The 22364-nt window shown below is 42.8% G+C and overlaps 1 protein-coding gene across 1 annotated transcript in view; it reads right to left on the minus strand.

Moving 5' to 3' along the window:
• Window positions 1-685: 685 nt before the first annotated feature.
• KCNK9 (potassium two pore domain channel subfamily K member 9) overlaps window positions 686-22364 on the minus strand; it is a 206662-nt gene continuing 184983 nt past the window's right edge. Inside the window, exon 2 of the mRNA XM_040355008.1 lies at window positions 686-2268. Within this exon, the coding sequence (XP_040210942.1) occupies window positions 1427-2268 (842 nt within the window). The 3' untranslated portion in view covers window positions 686-1426. The remainder of the gene's footprint in view (window positions 2269-22364) is intronic.

Below are 22364 nucleotides of genomic sequence, written 5' to 3' on the forward strand. Positions count from 1 at the left end.
CGACAAACCGACCGACGCTCAGGTGTGAATGCAGCCTAAAATCCAGCAAATGTGGCTTATAATAGTAGAGAACCCTGCACCTACTTTGCCAATGTGGCATCTAAAAGGAAATTTAACCTTTGCCAGTTTTTGAGAAGGTCAAACTAGAGGATACTGTCCCTTTTTAACCTTTTCCTCACACCAACAAAGGTTTATTATCGATATTTACAAATTAAAATCAATAGGAGACAATCTTATATATATATTATTTTTTTTTATACATACAACAAGGAATGCCCTGCTTTTTTTTTTATTTATTGAATTAAAAAAAAAAAAAAAAGTACATCCACCCAAATATACCCACCTTTAATCAAGCATTCCCCTAAAAATATAATTCTATTCATGCAGGTACTTGCTGCACCAAAAATAGTATTATTGTTTATATATATGTTTTTTGTTTTTTTTAAATAAAATTATGAAAAAGAAAAATTAAAAAAAAAATTAATTTAACGTAAATGCAGTGCCTCAGTCCCACCAATAAATGTCCAAGCAAAAAAAAAAAAAAACATAATTATTTGGAACTGAAAGGCAAAACAGAAAATTAATCATTCTGATGAATATAAAAAAGTTTTTTTTATTTCATTATATGCATTTTTTTGTCTTTTATGATGCATACCAGTTTCACAAAGTGCATGCTTTTTTTTAATTTTTTTTTGTATTATTATTTTGAACTGGCAAGCAAGAAAGTATCCATTGCCTCCATTTTATTTTAAACTATATTTTTTTTCTTAAACAATCTATCTAGCATTTAAAAATTCATCAGGCGGTACCCCGGCATACAGAGTTGTCTAAAGCACATGCTTAAGTCTGGCATTAAAAAATAAGTATAACAAAAAATACTTTTTTTTTTTTAATATTCTCTTCTAGGATTCTCTTAAAGAATATTAACCTTTAAATTAAGCAATCATTTTTCCTTCAAGTAGATAATACCTGATATAAATATTTTTTTTCTTTAGAATGCATTATTTCTGGGATTGCACAGACATGTATACCCGTCACCTGCTTTTTATTTTTTTTTATTTTAATATTTTGTAAAACAAAAAGTTTTTTAGGTCAGAAATATGAGTGGCACACAAATGCCCCCCCCCCCCCCTGTTCGTGTGCAACTTTGGAATTGTAACTTATATTTATTATGAAAACTTCAGAAATCCACTCAGGGGGTTAGCGTAAGGCATAATTTGCTGGAGTAGACGTTTCCCATGCTTCATGCTCAATTTGTTTGAGTCTCAGAAAAAGGCAGACTAGTTGTTTTTTTTTTTTTGTTTTTTTTTGTCCCCCTTTGCTTTCTTTTGCCCATCTCTGCGGCTGTTGCAAAAAAAGCAAAAACGAAACAGCAGAGAGAGAGAGAAAGAGGACGGTGATCAGCGGCAAAAGAGCGGAGGTGACCTCAAATTGACTTTCGCCTTTTCATTAGCCTGTGGCTTTCTGTAAAGCTGTGCAAACCGGGAGAAATAGAGCTAACGGGGGATGGGAAGAGACTGTTTTTTAATGTGCTTGGCGAAATTTCTTCAATTTTATACGATATAGAATGAAAGTACTGAGGGTTCAGCTTGGAGCTGAAGGAGTTTTGGTGAGATACCACCCGACTGGTGTACTCGTGGGACCTGTAGCACATGCAAGAGCAAACTGACTGAAGGTCTGTTACTTCAGCTTTATATCGCGGCCGGCCGTGTTGTGAGTCCTCTTGGATGTGGATAATCATGCTGTTGCGATTTCCGGCTAAAGATGCCCGTTCCTCGGCATCCCTCCTCTCGTCTTCACTGTTCATGGTTAAAAACCTGAGAACAACTAAGTTTAGAAATGCCCCGATGACGGTCAACCCCACCAAAATGTACATAAAGCTAAAAGCCACGTAGAGCGGCTTCTTTTGGAGGGCCCTGTTCTTCTGCAAGGCCACGTAGTCCCCGAAACCTATTGTCGTTAAAGTTATAAAGCAGTAATAGTAGGCCTGGAAGAAGCTCCATTCTTCGTAATGGGAGAAGGCAGCAGCTCCGATACATAGGGTACCCATGCACGAGAAGAAGCCAACAGTCACCATGTTCTCCATGGACACGTCCGTGCTCCGCATTCCGCAGCACTTCTTAATCCGTTTTAGGAGGAACTTTACAAAGGTGTTCATTCGCTCACCGAGACTCTGAAACATCACCAGGGTGAGGGGGATTCCTAGCACGGCGTAGAACATGCAAAAGGCTTTTCCCGCATCAGTGCCAGGTGCAGCATGCCCGTAACCTAGGAGAAGAGAAAAACAAGTGCATTACACAATTGAAGGGTACAGAAAAAGTATCACAAGACCCCAAAATCATAATACAATATTCCGTGTTTCCCCGAAAATAATACCTACCAATAAGACCTATACCCCCTATACCCTGTACACACGATCGGTTTTCCCGGCGGTAAAAAGTCTGCCAGGAAAACCAAGGGGAAAACCGAGAACCTGCTTTTTCCCCCCTACACACGGCTGGGTTTCCCGACAGGAAAACTGCCATGAGAGCTTTGGTCAGGAATCCCGGCCGTGTGTATGCTCCACCGCAGTGTTTCTCATAGGTAAACTGCCAGGTTAAAAACCACCGGGAATCCCGGCGGGGAAAAAGAAAACATGCTCTCATTTTTCCTTGCCAGGATTCCCGACGGTTTTCCTGTCGGGAAAACTGCCATGGATACATAAAGACGGTTTTCCCAGCCAAAAGCTGTCATGGCAGTTTTCCCAAGGGGTCTTGTGTACGAGGCAATAGTGTTATTTTCCAGAAGGGCTGCAATATATGCCCTACCCCGAAAATAAACCCCACTTTAAGACCGGGCCTGTTTTTCAGACTCAGTGTTTACAAGTTAAAAACATTTTTTTTTGCTAGAAAATTACGCAGAACCTTCTAACACTATATATATATTTTTTCTAACACCCTAGAAAATAAAGTAGCGTTCATTGCAATACTTTTTGTCACACCGTATTTGCACAGCAGTCTTACAAGCGCACTTTTTCTTGAAAAAAAAAATCACTTTTTTTAATTAAAAAATAAGACAACAGTAAAGTTAGCCCAATTTTTTTTTTATATTGTGAAAGATAATGTTACGCCAAGTAAATTGATACCCAGCATGTCACGCTTCAAAATTGCGCCTGCTTGTGGAATGGCGTCAAACTTTTACCATTAAAAATCTCCATAGGCGAGGTAAATTGATACCCAACATGTCATGTTTCAATGGGCGACAAACGTTTACCCTTAAAAATCTCAATAGGTGACATTTACATTTTTTTACAGGTTGCATGTTTTGAGTTACAGAGGAGGATTATTGCTCTCGCTCTGACGATCGCAGTGATACCTCACATGTGTGGTTTGAACACTGTTTTCATATGAAGGCGCAGCAAACATATGTGTTCGCTTCTGCGCGTGAGCTCGTCAGGACGGGGGAGCGCTTTAAAAAAAAAAATCGTATTTATTTTACTTTACTTTATTGATTTTAAAACTGTTTAAAAAATAAATAAATAAATGGGTCACTTTTATTCCTATTACAAGGAATGTAAACATCCCTTGTAATAGAAAAAAAGGATGACAGGTCCTCTTAAATATGAGATCTGGGGCCAAAAATACCTCAGATCTCACATTTGGACTTAAATGCAATAAAAAAAATGGCATTTAAAAAAATGACAACAAAAAAATTTCCCTTTAAGAGGTACTGTATGGGCGGAAGTGACGTTTTGGCGTCGCTTCTGCCCTGCAGTGATATGGAAACGGGTGGGGGCCATCTTGCCCTCACTCATCTCCATACACAGCAAGGGAGAGGACCGGATCGCCTCCGCCACTACTGATGGCTCCAGTAAGCGGAGGAGGGCACCGGATAGTGGCAGGGGGGGGGCCCTCTACTGCCGCCGATAAAAGCGATCTTGCGGCGTATCCACTTTTATCTTGTAGTGGACCGTTCGCTGAAGAAGAGGATACTGGGGTTATGGTAGCTAGCTGCTACCGTAACCCCGGTATTGCTCTTCAAACAGAGGACGTAAAACTGTGGCGAGATCCAGGAAGTGGTTAAAATGCTTGTAAAATCCTATAATCCACTCTATTACAGTAGTATATAATGTACAATGTGTGTGTTTCTGTAATATAATTGCGGGGAAGAGAACTCTGGCGGGTCACAGAAGTGCAGAATGGCGCTATAACGAAGGTATTGGGCACAATTATACTACAGAAACAAACACATTATACATTATATACTACAGTAATAGAGTGGATTATAGGATTTTACAAGCATTTTAACTTGGCTCACACTAAGGCCTTGTACACACGAGAGGATTTCCGCTGTAAACGGTCCGCCGGACCGTTTCCAGCGGATAAATCCTCTGGCGGATTTGGTCTGATGGCTGTACACACCATCAGATCAAAATCCCCGCGGAATACATCCGCGGTGACGTGGCCGCGCCGTCGCCGCAAAATGACGCGGCGACGTGCGCGACCCTGGAAGGTAAATACTTCCACGCATGCGTCAAATCATTACGACGCATGCGAGGGATTGGAGCGGACGGACTGATCCGGTGAGTCTGTACAGACGACCGGATCAGTCCGCTGGACTGGATTCCAGCGGATAGATTTCTTAGCATGCTAAGAAATTTTTATCCGCTGGGAATCCGTCGCCTCGATTTTTATCCGCCTGAAAATGTCCGCTAGGCCGTACACACGACCGGATCTATCTGCTGGAACTGATCCGCGGATCAATCCCAGTGGATCGATCCGGTCGTGTGTACGGGGGCCTAAGGATTCATGTCAGGCAGGGATAGAGAGAGGGGGAGAGAAGACATCACATTACATGGTAAGACCTACCCCGAATATAAGCCCTACTGTGTCTTTTGTTTCCAAAATTAATATAAGACCCGGACTTATTTTCCGGGGAAAACACAGTAGCAACACATCCAAAATTTTATATATATTAATTTGCGAATGGCAAGTGTCCATAGGCGTGAGGGAAGGGGTTTGCTAAGGAAGTTTTTTTTTACCTTTTAACCCATTGGTCTCCAAACTGCGGCTCTTTGCTTGCTTTTATCCAGCCCTGGGCACTATTTTATTCACTGACACCAACAAAGGACCACAATTCCTCCCAATGATACCAACAATGGAGAACAATTCCTTCCAATGACACCAACAATGTGGCACAGTTCATCCCAATGACACCAACAATGGGGCCCAACAGGGGACCATTCCTCCCACAGACACCAATGATGGGGCCCAATTCCCTCCAATGGCACCAAGGATGGGGCACAATTTTTACCATTGATACCAACAATGGGACATAGTTCCTCTCAATAACACCAACAATGGGGCCCAATGACATCAATGATAGGGCAAAATTCCTACCAAAGGCACTAGTGTTGGGGCACAATTCCTCCCAATGACACAAACGATGGAACACAATTCCTCATATTGACATCAAAGATGGGCCATTGTTTACTCCAATTTGCTGGAACATTTTCTACTCCTGATGTTCACAGTCCAGCCCCCCCTCTAAAGTCTGAAGGACAGTAAACTGGCTATTTGTTTAGAAAGCTAGGAGACCCCAATTCTAGGGCCATGAATTATGTCTTCACTCCAAACCTACATTAAAATTCTTGTTTTTTAGCTTGTGACTGGCCAATGGAAGTGAATTTGGGTGCCAGACGACCAAAGGTTAAAAAAACACTTGAGATTTTGAGATAAAAAATGTTGATTATCCAATACTTTTGACAGTATCAGAGACGGGTCTACATACAGTACAGGGTGCCTCTAAATGGCACAAATGACACAAAGCCAGACAGAAATTAAAAATGTATAAGAAAGAACCGGGACGGCCGCACTCCAAAAATTAAAATTTGTTCCTTTTAATAAAAACTGGTCACAACATGGATGTCACAGCAAAAAAACAGGAAAAAGGGCTAACGCGTTTCACACTCTCATACAGTGCTTATTCATAGCCTCAGACAGACAGAAATTAACATTTAGAGGTTGCATAGGATGCTAGCACCTGGATATAATTTGCCATTATTTTCTTCATTCACAAGGCACCAACCAGTGCATTGATTTTAGTGACAGTAGCCAGCAGGGGAAATTACGACATGGAATAAATATACAATAAAAGAGATAGGTTTTTAAAAAAAAAAACAATTATACTCACCTTGGTGGATGCAGCATCTGTCCCCTGCCACTAGAACTCAGTGATCAAAGACTACTGATTGCTTGGTTCTCGGTCTTCAATGAGCAGAGAGTGGTGACTGTTAAAGCCGCTCGGTTGTTATGCCGGAGGAGCGGGAGGGGACATCCCCCCCCTCCCGCCGCCTTTCGCCGCTCTGACCGGGCCTCCCGTCCCACCGGGAGACCCGATCCTCCATCCGGCGCCTTCTGTGTCCAGGCGGAGACTGACACTAAGCCGTAAGCGGCTTTGATTCAGTCTCCGCATTGAAACCACGGAAGCGACGTCATGACGTCACTTCCGGGTTTCTCGGCTGCCAATGGCGCCGGATTTAAAAAAGTACACAGTATTCAGAATCGCCGTTTTCGGCGATCTGAATACTTTGAAGTGCAAAGGAGGGCTCGGAGGTCTTTTAGACCCCCGATCCCTCCATAAAGAGTACCTGTCACCACCTATTGCTGTCACAAGGGATGTTTACATTCCTTGTGACAGCAATAAAAGTGATCAAAATGTAAAAAAATTAAAAAAACACAATTTAATATTATAAAAAAATAAAAAATAAATAAGAAAACAAAAAAAAAAATTTTGCGCGATTAATCGTGAGTTAACTATGACATTAATGCGATTAATCGCGATTAAAAATTTTAATCGCTTGACAGCACTAATATATATATATATATATATATATATGTACACATACAGTACAATATTGACCAGGCCAGAATTCAGTTGACAATGGTTGTCCGAGCCAACTCAATTTTAACATATCAAAGGGAAAGCTGATGGCCCTTTGATATGTTGATCTTATGCAAGTCTACCTAGGTGTGTGAGGTATGGCCTGTTAACCTAATTGAACTTTTCAAAGGGTACATTATTTACATACTTAACCACTTAAGGACCCATTCACGCCTATATACGTCGGCAGAATGGCACGGCTGGGTACATCCACATACATGTACGTGGCTCTTTAAGCCCAGCCATGGGATCGCACGCGCCGCGGGCGTGTGCACGCGACCCGGTCCGAAGCTCCGTGACCGTGGCCACGGGACTCGCGGGCCCGATCGTCGCTGGAGTCCCGCGATCAGTCCCCGGAGCTGAAGAATGGGGAGAGCTGCGTGTAAACACGGCTTCCCCGTTCTTCACTGTGGGGCCGTCATCGATCGTGTGTTCCCTTTTATAGGGAACCACAATCGATGACATCACACCTACAGCCCCACCCCCCTACAGTTAGAAATACAAATGAGGTCACACATAACCCCATCAGCGCCCACCTGTGGTTAACTCCCAAACTGCAATTGTCATTTTCACAGTAAAAATCGCTGATCGCCGCCATTACTAGTAAACGTTTTTTTTTATAAAAATGCAATAAAACTATCCCCTTTTTTGTAAATGCTATAAATTTTGCGCAAACCAATCGATAAACGCTTATAGCTATTTTTTTTTAACCAAAAATAGGTAGAAGAATACGTTTCGGCCTAAACTGAGGAAAAAAAAATGTTTTATATATTTTTGAGGGATATTTATTATAGAAAAAAGTTAAAAATATTGAATTTTTTTCAAAATTGTCGCTCTATTTTTGTTTATAGCGCAAAAAATAAAAACCGCAGAGGTGATCAAATACCACCAAAAGAAAGCTTTATTTGTGGGGAAAAAAGGACGCCAATTTTGTTTGGAAGCCACGTCGCATGACCGTGCAATTGTCAGTTAAAGCGACGCAGTGCCGAATCGCAAAAACTGGCCGGGTCCTTTAGCCGCCTAAAGGTCCGGGTCTTAAGTGGTTAAGGATGGTAAAGGACCATAGAATAAGTATTTATTGATGGTAATTAGACTTGAGGGGGTAACAGTAAGATCAAAGAGTATTTTGGGTTGACCTAGCAGAAATTCCCTCCTAGTGTATTAGTATTTCAGGGGGGACGAGTCAAGCTGTCTAGTCATTCTCCATGAATATGAAGGCACAGGTCTAGGAAAAATGGGAATCTGAAGGCTACTATTCTTTGTCATACTTATTCTGTTGGATTTTGTCATCTGTTGCAAGTATCTTATGGACTTTGTTCTGTGTTGGAAGTCAATAAAGTGCATCTCTCTGGAAGAATCAGGTTGCTGCTGGAAATTACTCACATCATCATTATAATAACTACTGTATTTGCTGGCATATAAGACTTCCATTTACACTTAACAAAACTGACCAAAAAGCAGGGGTTGTCTTATATGCCGGGTCAGCTGCTCGGACGCCTGCTGGACGTGCGATAATACTGTATGTAGCTTCGGCTACATACAGTATATACCGCTTAACCAATCACAGTGAGCGATGTATTCAAATGAATACAGAGCCTGCTCGGATTGGAGAAACAACCTCTGCCAATCCCAGCAGGCTACATACAGTAGCCTGCTCGGATTGGCTTTGAGAGTCAGAGAGGCGTAGGCTGATGATGTTATAGCCTCTGCCAATCCAAGCAGGCTTTGTATTCATTAATAGAATACATCGCTCGCTGTGATTGGCTCTAGCTCCAGCCAGAAGGAAGAAGAATATGGCTCCAGCTCCAGCAAGAATGAAGAAGAATATGGCTCCAGAAGGAAGAAATATGAAGCGGCGGAAGCCTCGGAAGGGGGGTCGTCTTATAGGCAAAAAATCTTAAAAAACTGTAAAATTAGGGGGTCGTCTTATACGCCGGCAAATACGGTACTAATTAATTATCTACCCACGCTACTATATCACTAAAAATGTTAGACCTCTTTCATACTTAGGAGTTTTTCAGGCGGTTTAGCGCTAAAAATAGCGCCTAAATACTGCCTGAAAAACACTGCAGTCCGAGGGCTTTCACACTGAGGCGATGCGCTCCAAAAGTCCTGCCAGCAGCATCTTTGGAGCGGTGAGAGGAGCGTGTGTTTACCGCTCCTCCACCGCTCCTTTCCATTGAAAACAATGGGACACCGCGGTAATACCACTGGCAATACGCCTCTGCAGAGGCGCATTGCCGTCGGTATTAACCCTTTTTCGCCCGCTAGCGGGGGTTAAAACCACACCGCTAGCGGCCGAATACCGCCGCTATACCGCCACTGCACCTCTCGCCCCGATGTGAAAGGGGCCTGAGCCAGGGCTCGACAAATCCCGGTCACCAGGTGAGCTGTGCTGGCGCCATCTGGTGGTGAGCCGTTGGTATTACAAGTTATTACCACCAGATGTGAGCTGGCGCCATCTGGTGGTGGCCGTTGATATTACAAGTTAAGCATTACAAGTTAAACAGCAATTCTAATGTCATTTTTCACTATTTTCACTGCCATCTTCTTCCCTCTAATTAGAACCCCCAAACATTATATATATTTTTTATCCTAACACCCTAGAGAATAAAATGGCGATCGTTGCAATACTTTCTATCAAGCCGTATTTGCGCAGTGGTCTTACAAGCGCACTTTTTTTGGAAAAAATTACACTTTTTTTAATTAAAAAAATAAGACAACAGTAAAGTTATCCCAATTTTTTTTAAAAGTATGAAAGATAATGTTACGCCGAGTAAATTGATACTCAACATGTCACGCTTCAAAATTGCGTCCGCTCGTGGAATGCTGACAAACTTTTACCCCTTAAAAGCTTCATAGGCGACGTTTAAAAAAATCTACAGGTTGCATGTTTTGAGTTACAGAGGAGGACTAGAGCTAGAATTATTGCTCTCGCTCTACCAATCGTGGCGATACCTCACATGTGTGGTTTGAACACCGTTTACATATTCGGGCACTGCTCACGTATGTGTTCGCTTCTGCGCGCAAGCTCGTCGGGACTGGGTGCGTTTTCTGGCTCCTAACTTTTTTAGCTGGCTCCTAGATTCCAAGCAAATTTGTCAAACCCTGGCCCAAGTCAATAGCTTTCTGATCTGCCCCTCCAGTGCTCTGGGCTGTGTAGGGGGCAGGAGCGGATGGCTCAGTCTCTCAGCAGCCCGCTGGGAGGCTGCGCCAGCTGCCGGTCAGACGACTGTAAAGTTGGGATTGATCAAGAGCTTGGGCCAGCTGAGTGACATCAGCTGAAGTGGGCTTTAGCATGCTGATGGTGGAAAATGGGTCACAAGGGTGTAGAACAAAGTGCGCTCTTGCGATCCAAAGGATAAGGAAGGACCAAAGAAAGGGCTAAAGAAAGCTTTGGCTATATAAAAAAAAAAAATGAAGTTTTGCTTATTAGTATTTAATAGTCCGGAATGATACCTTAGATATGTGACATAAATGAGTCCATACATAATATGTAAAAAGAAGAGCCCTTTGCAATTACAAATGATGCAATTAGTGCAAATATAAAGCTGATTGACCCTTGTCAAATAAAGAACCATATCAATAGTCTATATATTATGAGTGGTAAATCGATATATTCATCCACAGTGACAGACAAACAAAACACCCCAGAAGAAGTGAGAAGGTAAGATAAGGTAGTGTCTCCACCCCTGCATGCACCAGCTGTAAATGATCCCCTATTACGGGAGATCAGATGCGCTTGTGGCTTATTACCCAGCCTCGGGTCTCTATGCTGTGCACTAAAATTCTCAGCTTCTTCGCCAGTGGATGTCCTCATATACATATGGGTTCAGTGGGTCCCCATGGAAAAATAAAGGCCTGTATAGTGTAAATTCTTATATTTTATAAAAATTTAAAAAGGAAATTGCACTTACAATCAAGTAGAGTAAATTCGGCATTAGAATAAATCGAGCCAGCTGGCTCTCGATAGCAGCCGTCACTTCCGGGACCTGTGTAGATGCGGTGACGTCAGCACGTCACTCTCCCTACGTGTTTCGTCACACCCGACGTCGTCCCGGGGCACGTTTGTGTGTTACCGTGGATGAATATATCGATTTACCACTCGCAGTATATGGACTATTGATATGGTTCTTTTTTTGACAAGGGTCAATCAGCTTTATATTTGCACTAATTGCATCATTTGTAATTGCAAAGAGCTCTTCTTATATATGGACTCATTTATGTCACATATCTAAGGTATCTGTAACGGTCACCACCGTTTACGATCTTACATTCCATCGCCCCAAGACAGCTTATCCGACAATCCAGCCGACAGGACCCATTTCATTCCCAAGAATAACGAGACTTCACACACAGCTCTGTTACTGGTTCCAAAATGAATGAATGAATACTTTTAATGGTACACTCAGCTTGTTATATACAGTTTTAGAAACCAAGTGAACAATGAATCAACTCCACCCACAAGGCACTTCAATACACACTCTCTTAGACAATGACATTCAGTTGAGTTAATTATTAGTCATCCCCCAGACGTCCCGACTCCGCAATAATCTATTCACTGCTACATAATGCACATTCCTTTGTAGACGTAATTGACATGCTAATCCATTAGACCTGAAAAGAGACGTCTGACCTTTAGACTGCTAACTCACAACACCTCTATCATCCATAGTATCTTCACACCAAACCGTGTCATTAGCATACACAATGAAATATCTAGGAGCAGACTCAATTAACACCTCAAAAGCTATGATTAAGCGACGTAGGGCTGTCGCGATACGCGTGAGGAGGACACAGAGGGCTTGCTGGTGAAGTCACCTGCTTTGCGGCCGCAGAGCGGTGACACTCGATTGTACACACGCTGTTTAACACAGCAATGTTTGTGAGTGTATTCATTTTTCTTTATTAAACTGATATCCTGTGGTTTTATGCTATGGAGGCATTCCTGTGTTTCTTTTTGAGAGCCTGAATGGGGAGGAGTGTGAGCCGTCTTTGGATCCTGGATTGTATTTATGTGACTGCAGAGCAGCTCCTGTTACAGGCTTGGTAAAAGCCTCAAGAAGGTAAGAGGCTGGTAAAAATAATCCCCACACTGAGGAAAATCGGGCTGGTTTGATTCACAGACATATGAGCACAATGTAACAAGTCTTCATTGAATGAGCACAATGTAACAAGTCTTCACTGAATTAACCACTGATCATCTGAATTGTTGAATGGAGCACAGATGCACTTTGCACTTTGGATTTTATTTTTAATATTTTCATTATCACTTGATTGTGCACTGGATATAGTTTTATTCACTATCACTAATCCTGCAGTGATATTGTACTATCTGTTTTTGGACTATTATTTATGATTTTTTTATTTTTTTATTTTATTTTTTATTTTATTATTATATTATTATATCTTTTTCATTGCACAGAAAAACAACAGTTTTATGATTGAACCGATTAGGTTTTTAGGACACTTGCATTTTTGGACTTCTTTTCAGTTGTTGCTTTTTCCTGCATGTGTTTGCTAATTAGTAATTAACCACTTTCCAGGAGAGCTGGAGCTTTCATTCACTGCTATTATTGTTTTAATTATTAGCACTTTGCACTTGTTTTTCATCAAGCACTTTAAGGATTTATGACACATATTTTTTAAAAAAGGATTATTATCCCATGTACACTGTGCGGCCAGTCAGGCACTTTTATCCATTGGATTTCATTATTTATTCACTCGCAGTTCCTTCCACATCTAATTATTGATGTTGGATGGTATTCTTTGGGCATAGACCTCGAGTGTTACACATTTTTACCCCAGTAGAGGACGGACTCACTCTCATACTTTAGGAATCATTGTTTAGAATATTTTATTGTTTTAAATTATTGTCGGTTTTTAGTATTTGCAAGCGCCACTACATCCCCCTGTCTATCATATGCTGTCAGTGCGTGAGCACTATTAGTTGTGGCTGCTGCTTGATTGTAACTTTTAATTTATTTGTACCACTATATATATTTTTTCCCGGGTTAGGCTGGTTTGCGCATTAGTTCCCCCCTTGTTTTATACCTCAAAAGCATGTGTCCCCACATTGAATGACAACACTCCATTGACCTGTTGGAGTCAGACTTTAACAACTTGTAATATTTCAAGATATCCTGCAATACATGAATTATCAGTAATGTCCTATCTCATGTAATTTATGATTTCATTTCTCAGTCATCCTATGCCCCTAAGGGGCATAGGATGACCCTAGGCCCAGGAGTCATTGGTGAAGCTGGCACAGGAGTACCCCACATCCTTCAAAAGTCTCTGGGTATCACAGGCCATTCCGTTACAGTATCATTCCGGACTATTAAATACTAATTAGCGCAACTTAATTTTTTCATTTTATATGTTATTGTGTGTGTCTCACATGGAGTTGCAGCTTAGTTTGATTTATTTCTATAAGACTTAAATTATTAATTGTTTCACAGATAGCGCACTATTTTAATTTTGTTATAAAGCTTTGGCTATGCTTCTCCTTTCCTGCCCAAATCCAGTTTTGGGCAAACAAAATACATTTTCAAGTCCCCGGCCCATAGAAAAATGCAGATCCAGCTGCCATACTCATACAATCTCTGTGAATGTGAACTGGCACCACTCCGTTTCTGGATTGAATTTTCCCCCACAAATAGAGCTTTCTTTTGGTGGTATTTGATCACCTCTGCGGTTTTTAGTTTTTGCGCTATTAACAAAAATAAAGTGACAGTTTTGAAAAAAAAAAAATATTTTTTACTTTTTGCGATAATAAATATCCCCCAAAAATATATAAAAAAAAACATTTTTTCCTCAGTTTAGGCCGATACGTATTATTCTACCTATTTCTCATAAAAAAAATCGCAATAAATGTTTATTGATTGGTTTGTGCAAAAGTTATAGCGTTTACAAAATAGGGGGTATTTTTATTAATATTTTTTTTTATTAGTAATGGCGGCGATCAGCGTTTTTTTTCGGTACTGCGACATTATGGAGTTTTTTTTGGTACTGCGACATTATGGCGGACACTTCGGACACTTTTAAAAAAAAATTGGGACCATTGGCATTTTTATAGCGATCAGTGCTATAAAAATGCATTGGATTACTATAAAAATGCCACTGGCAGTGAAGGGGTTAACACTAGGGGGTGGGGAAGGGGTTAAGTATGTCCCTGGGTGTGTTCTAACTGTAGGGGGGGTGGCCTCACTAGGGGAAATTACTGAACTTCCGTTCATACATTGTATGAACAGAAGATCAGCATTTCTCTCCCTGACAGGACCGGGAGCTGTGTGTTTACACACACAGCTCCGGGTCCCCGCTCTGTAACGAGCGATCGTGTGTGCCCGGCGGCGATCGCACCAGCCGGGCATGCGCGCGGGACCCGTGGAGAGCGGGGGGGCGAGCGCGCGCACGCGCCCCTAGTGTCCTGCGTGAGAGCCGACGTATAGCTACGGGCTCTCGCGCAGGGGAGCCGACCTGCCGGCGTAAAACGACGGCGACTGGTCGGCAAGCTGTTAAAAGATGGACAATAATGGAGAATATGGGATATGAGGTCCCAAAGGTAACGGCCCGCCACGCAAAAGCAAGACTGCAGAAACAGTTAAGAGCTGAGTTTTCCATCTATTTCTCTTTTACAATGCCTGAAATATATTTCGGCTAATCTCTCTTTCTATTTCCTCTTTGATCTCTCTATTACAGCGGAAAGCTTTACACGTACCCCCGTCCGCCGCCTAATTCATCATTCTATTTTTACCTGTCACGCCATAGACCTTCAAACTCACAGCTCTTTTTTTTCTGACATCCCCTGATATCACTGTGCCGGGCTAATTACAGCCTCCCAAAAATAAAAATTAGCTGCATAATGCTGCCAGGCAGGTGGCACGGCCTCCTCCACCCCGGCACACCTGATCTGCCGCCGCGATTGAGACGTTTTCACCTTCCTGATGGAATGGAATTAACTGGAAGTACGACGCATTCAGCTGTGATATCCAGGGGCGCTTTATAGATGTAAACGTTGTGCTGCTCCTTGCTTTGTTCCTGTGCTGAACCCGAAAGTTCCAACAGTTGGTAGTCTGCACATTGTCAGTGGAAAAGTAGTTCTATTGCGGCTCCACGGCTAACAGACATTCTTTTTTCCTAATTAAAAACCACTTCAGCCCCGGAGGATTTGGGACATTTTTTGTGATTGTGCGTCGCTTCAACTGACCTTGCACCCAAACAAAATTGGCGCCCTTCCCCCCCCCCCCCCCCCCAAATAGAGATTTCCTTTGGTGGTATTTGATGATCATCAGCGTTTTTTATTTTTTGCTCTATAAATAAAAAAAGAGCGACAATTCTGAAAAAAAAAACAGCAATATTTTTTGCTTTAATAAATATCCCCAAAAATATATAAAAAAAATAGTTTCCTCAGTTTAGGCCGATATGTATTCTTCTACATATTTTTGGTATTTTTGGGGGGTCAGGGGCATTGCTAGGTGGCAAAAAGACCAGGGGCTTTAGCCCGAAGTCCAAGGCCGGGAACCGGGGGGGGGGGGGGACAGTTTGTAAGTGACACAGGCTTCTTTTGACCTACGTGACCTACATACACTGACCTACCTGACATACACTGACCTACATACACTGACCTACCTGACATACATTGACCTACATACACTAACCTACCTGCACTGACGGTAGTTACCTTAATACACTGACCTACCTGACATACACTGACCTACTTACACTGACATACACTGACCTACTTACAATGACCTACCTACACTGACCTACCTACACCGACCTACCTGACATACACTGACCTACTTACACCAACCTACCTGACATACACTGACCTACTTACACTGACCTACCTGACATACACTGACCTACCTACACTAGTGATTTAACAAAATGAAATAAATAAAAAACAAAATTCGGGAGTAACTAAATCCATTTATTTTTCGGACGAAAACGAAATTCCGAAACAAAATATTTCAGTGTGCACGTGTCTAGTTATCTGCTTTTCTCTACTTGCGCTGACAGCGTCAGAAGAGAGGTGGAGAGCCAATAACCAGCTTGTGTTAACCACTTAAGGACCGCCTCCTGCACATATACGTCGGCACAATGGCACGGCTGGGCACAATCACGTACAGGTACGTCCTCTTTAAGTGCCCAGCCGTGGGTCGTGGGCCCGCGACCTGGTCAGAAGCTCCGTGACCGCGGCCACAGGACCCACAGACCCGATCGCCGCTGGAGTCCCGCGATCAGTCCCCGGAGCTGAAGAACGGGGAGAGCTGTGTAAACACAGCTTCCCCGTTCTTCACTGTGGCGCCGTCATCGATCGTGTGTTCCCTATTATAGGGAACCACAATCAATGACGTTACACCTACAGCCACACCCCCCTACAGTTAGAAACACAGATGAGGTCACACTTAACCCCTTCAGCGCCCCCTTGTGGTTAACTCCCAAACTGCAATTGTCATTTTCACAATAAACAATGCATTTTTAATAATTTTTTTGCTGTGAAAATGACAATGGTCCCAAAAATGTGTCAAAATTGTCCGAAGTGTCCGCAATAATGTCGCTGTCACGGAAAAAATCGCTGATCGCCGCCATTGGTAGTAAAAATTTTTTTTTTATAAAAATGCAATAAAACTATCCCCTATTTTGTAAACGCTATAAATTTTTCGCAAACCAATTAATAAACGTTTATTGCGATTTTTTTTTACCAAAAATAAGTAGAAGAATACGTATCGGCCTAAACTGAGGAAAAATATTATTTTTTATATGTTTTTGGGGGATATTTATTATAGCAAAAAGTAAAAAATATTGGTTTTTTTTTTCAAAATTGTCGCTCTATTTTTGTTTATAGCGCAAAAAATAAAAACCGCAGAGGTGATCGAATACCACCAAAAGAAAACTCTATTTGTGGGGAAAAAAGGATGCCAATTTTGTTTGTGAGCCACGTCGCACGACCGCGCAATTGTCAGTTAAAGCGACGCAGTGCCGAATCGCAAAAACTGGCCAGGTCCTTTACCTGCCTAAAGTTCCGGGTCTTAAATGGTTAAAGGGACATCGACACTGATAATGCAATATAAAACTTTTAATATCCCCTAAAGGGGTTAAAAACACTTACAAGATGGTGGATGAAGCAGGCATGTAGCAGGTAAGTGTGTCCAGAAGATGTTCCAGTGGCAGGGCAGTCCCAGTCTGATGATAAAGCTTCCAGGGAAGTCCACAGGATAACAGCCAATTTGTGCTGTGAGTGTTTAGAGAACACAATGGTGATGGAGCCTGGGGATGATGTCAGAGGAAGCGAGACAAAAACCAGCATGGAACACAACCAGGAAGAGGGCAGGAAGTGTGTCATAGAGGCGGGATGCGTTTCGGAACAGCTCATTGGTTCCTTCTTCAGCCAGTGGCTGATCCCCAGGCTCCATTACCATTGTGTTCTCTAAACACTCACAGCACAAATTGGCTGTTATCCTGTGGACTTCCCTGGAAGCTTTATCATCAGACTGGGACTGCCCTGCCACTGGAACATCTTCTGGACACACTTACCTGCTACATGCCTGCTTCATCCACCATCTTGTAAGTGTTTTTAACCCCTTTAGGGGATATTAAAAGTTTTATATTTCTGCACTTAGAGGCGCCTTGTTTGTTTTTCTGTTCCCATTAGAGATCGCTTGTCTCCCTGAGTGCTGCCTAAAGTGTGTGAAGATCTGCTACCCTCTCCAACACAGACTTTATCTGTCAGGATTCAAATTCTTGGAGCGCCCTGGATATACACATTGCAGTCCCACCAGTGCCCACCAATATTTTTTAGCCTGGCGTTCAGCTTTAAAACAAAATGCAATATTTTCTTGTGACCACCCATCCCCGGTCCTCCTCTGTCTTCCCAGCCCCTGGTCACCGTCTCTCAATGAAGACTTCCACGAAGTCTGGCCAAGACCAGGCTCTGACAAGTCCCAAAGATTGCCGTGTATTTTGGGTACGGCCACACAGGCTGGCATATTTCTTTATCTGCTTCTCTGTCGCCACGCCACCTGCTCTCCTAATATGCGAACGCTTGGCACTAGACAATGGTTTGTTCTGACAGTCAAAAAATGCTAATTAAAACAGATGCTCGCTGATTAAAGTGTGATACATTTCCAAAATGTGGCATGTGCTATTCAGTGCTGTAATTCACGGATACGAGCTATTTGTGGGCTAAATATAGCATCTCTCCAAGCTGCAAAATATCAGCATTCCTTCTGTACATCAAGCCGGCCCTGGAAAAGCTCTGGACAGAAAGATGACATAGTTCAGCTGGTGGCTTCTCTGTACTCCCGGCCTGAAAACGGACTGATCCTGGTCCAAAACGTTGCTGTATGAAGCAGTCAAGTGTATTCTGCCAATGTTTTTTCTTTAAAGTTCAATTCAATCTGCTTCTGTCTTTTCCCTTCTGATCAACTTATCAATTACATTTTTAACCACGTCCATACCGGGCACTTATACACCTTCCCGCCCAGACCAATTTTTAGCTTTCAGCGCTGTTGCACTTTGAATGACAATTGTCGTGCTACACTGTACCCAAACAACATTTTTATCATTTTGTACCCACAAATAGAGCTTTCTTTTGGTGGTATTTGATCACCTCTGGGATATTTATTTTCTGCAAAAATAAATAAAAAATGACCGAAAATTTTGAGAAAAAATGTGTTTTTTTGTTTCTGTTATAAAACATCGTAAATAAGTAAGTTTTCTCCTTCACTGATGGGCACTGATGGTACTGCACTGATGGGCGGCACTGATGGGCACCGATGAGGTGGCACTGATGTGGTGGCATTGATGGGCACTAATATGCAGCACTGATGGGCGGCACGGATAGGTGGCACAGATGGGCACGGATAGGCGGCACGGCTGGGCACGGATAGGCGGCACGGACGGGCACAGATAGGCGGCACGGACAGGCACAGATAGGCGGCACGGATGGGCACTGATAGGCGGCATGGATGGGCACTGATAGGCGGCATTAATGGACAATGATAGGTGGCACGGATAGGCATAGATAGGCACTATTGTATGTGTTGTACTAATGGATGCCAATCAGTGCCAAACAATGCCTACCAATCAGTGATGCCCATTGTGGGCACTGATTGGCATACATTGCGGCACTGATTAGCATCCATTTTTTGTGTCCTCCTCATCCCTGGTGGTCTAGGGTGGCATCCTTTTTTTTTATTATTATCCCTGGTGGTCTATATGGCCATCCCTGGTGGTCCAGTGGGCATCCCTGGTGGTCCAGTGGGCATCCTCGGGGGGGGGGCTGTGCTGATAACCGATCAGCACAAACCCCCCCTGTCACAGGAGCAGCCGATCGGCTCTCCTCTACTCGCGTCTGACAGACGCGAGTGAGGAAAAGCCGATTACCGGCTTTTCCTATTTACTTTGTGATCAGCCATGATTGGACACAGCTGATCACGTGGTAAAGAGTCTCCGTGAGAGACTGACACCCTGCAACAACGATCGCTGCGATGCGCGCCCCCGGGGGCGCGCAGAGGCTCAGAATCCTGAGGATGTCATATGACGTCCAGTCAGGATTCTACAACCACTTTGCCGACGTCAATATGTCATTGGCGGGCGGCAAGTGGTTAAATGACACCCTTCTGTTTTCATCCCATACCGTCTTTAATATTGATTGGACCTTTAGAAAAAAAAAATTTGAGCATGTTCGAAAAAATTTTATGGCCATTTTTTACATCGTGAAAAATGCTCTGGAGCCCACATACGATCGTTTTTAATGACATTAAAAAAAAACTTCATTTTTTACAACCCGAAAAGCGGTCGTGTGCATGGAGCCTTTAGGCTTCATGCACACTGGATGCTAAAAAAAGCTAAAAAATAATGCCAGTAGCTTTGCAGGGAGCCTTTCAACGTTTTTTTTTTGCGTTTTTGCAATAGCTTTAACCACTTAAGGACCCCTTCACGCCAATATACGTCGGCAGAATGGCACGTCTGGGCACATCCACGTACCTGTACGTGGCCCTTTAAGCCCAGCCGTGGGGTCCGATGCTCCGTGACCGCGGTGGCGGGACCCGCGGACCCGATCGCCGCCGGACTCCCGCGATCGGTCCCCGGAGCTGAAGAACGGGGAGAGCTGTGTGTAAACACAGCTTCCTCGTTCTTCACAGTGGAAGCTTCATTGATCGTGTGTTCCCTAATATAGGGAAACACGATCAATGACGTCACACGTCCAGCCCCGCCCCCTACAGTTAGAAAAACATATGAGGTCACACATAACCCCTTCAGCGCCCCCCTAGTGGTTAACTCCTAAACTGCCATTGTCATTTTCACAGTAATCAGTGCATTTTTATTGCATTTTTTGCTGTGAAAATGACAATGGTCCCAAAAATGTGTCAAAATTGTCCGATGTGTCCGCCATAATGTCGCGGTCATGAAAAAAATTGCTGATCGCCGCCATTAGTAGTGAAAAAAATAATAATTAATAAAAATGCAATAAAACTATCTCCTATATGCCGATCAGAGGCATTTCCTTGCAGGGGACAGTGAGAGATGTAATCAGGGCACTGATTGCATTAGAGCACCACCAGTGCCAACAACCCATGCTTACCAGTGCCAGCAACCAGTGCAAACCAGTGCCAGCAATCAATGCCCACCAGTGGCAACAATCAGTGCACACAACAGCCAGAAATCAGTGCCCATTATTGATGCCAGTCAGTGCTGGCTTTCAGTGCCGCCTATCAGTGATGCCCACCAATGCCTATCAGTGATGCCCATCAGTAAAATCCATCAATTGCCATCAGTGCCACCCATCATTGCCCATCAGTGCCGCTTATGCATGCCACCTATCAGTGCCCACCAATGCCAGCCATCAGGGCCCGTCAGTGCCACCTATCAGTGTCCACAAGTGCCACCTATCAATGCCCACCAGTGCCTCCTATCAGTGCTCCGTGCCACCTATCAGTGCCCAAAAGTGCAGAATATTAGTGCCTTCTCCTCAGTGCCACCTAATCAGTGCCCATAAGTGCGGAATATTAATGCCTTCTCATCAGTGCCACCTAATCAGTGGCCATAAGTGCCGCCTCATCAGTCTTCATAAGTGTCACCCCATCATTGCCCATCAGTGTAGCCTTTTAGTGCCCATCAGTGCCATCTCATCAGCGCACATCAGTGAAGGAGAAAAATTACTTACTGACATAACCTAAGAAAAATGTTTTTTCCCATAATTTTCTGTCTTTTTTGGGGGGGGGGGGGGAAAAAAAATCCCAGCAGTGACTAAATACCACCAAAAGAAAGCTGTCCTGGGCAGGAAGGGGGTGAATGTGCCCCGGTAGGTAAGTGGTTAAATTGAATTACTGAAATAAATTAACTTTTCGATGATATTCAAGTGTTTTGCCATGCACCTGTGTGTATATATATATATATATGTATGTATTTCATGTCTCCTTCACTGGAGGGACATGAAAGGAACCCTGAGCAGAACTATGGCCTATCAAAAAGAATAAATAAATAAATTATATATATATATATATATATTATTCTTTTTGAGAGGCCATAGTTCTGTTCAGGGTTCCTCATTGTGAATGAAGTGTCCCTTTAACTTGTCGCTCATCAACAATCCAAGTTGCATGCATCTGACCCCCATGCTATTTTTGCACCCATCCCGGGCTCAGCATTGAGCTGCGGTGCTCATAAGGCATGCACAGTACATAGCTGTGCTGATTACAATACTGCAGACGTTGCACTCACTACAGAGGAGAGCAAGCCTCTGTGTATTGTACTCCCCATCAGTAACAATATCACGTTCAGCATCTGATGTGAGAAGTTCACAGCGGAGTGAGTAACACAGATGAGTCATGTTAACTGAGCTTCTCTTTTCTTTTTTTTTCTCTCTCTTTTTAATCAGAAAAGGAGAAAACACAGAATTTTTCAGACAGTTACAAAGTCCCCCGCTAGTTCTCTTTGTTCTTTTTTAAATTCTACTTCTGACCTTGAGTACATTTTCAGCAATGACTGCATTTTTTTATTTTTCTTCGATGTCTGACAGCTTTCCAAAATTTGCCACCTTCTGTTTACAAAAAATGTTCCCCGCCAATTGTGATTCTGCCTCTTTTTAAAAACAAAAATCAAAAACAAAAATCAAAAACAAAAATCAAAAATCAAAAACAAAAATCAAAAATCAAAAACAAAATATTACAAAATTAAGACTGAAAAGAAACAAATGTTTACCAAGTTCAGACGCTCACAATTCATGCAGCTCTGTTCCAAAACTGTGCAACCGCTGCCAATCCTGTCCTATAAAAGGGGGAAAGTTCTTTCCCGACTCTCCAAGGTCAGTTGGGTCACTTCCTGGGATCGGAATATTATACCCTGGATATTACCGGGTGTCCCAAAAGTCTCCCATGATTAAGTCAATTTCATGACGAAACATGTCGGGGCGTGGCTACAGATTGGACCTT

Source organism: Rana temporaria, chromosome 5 (genome assembly GCF_905171775.1).
Source record: "Rana temporaria chromosome 5, aRanTem1.1, whole genome shotgun sequence".
Lineage (NCBI taxonomy): Eukaryota > Metazoa > Chordata > Amphibia > Anura > Ranidae > Rana > Rana temporaria.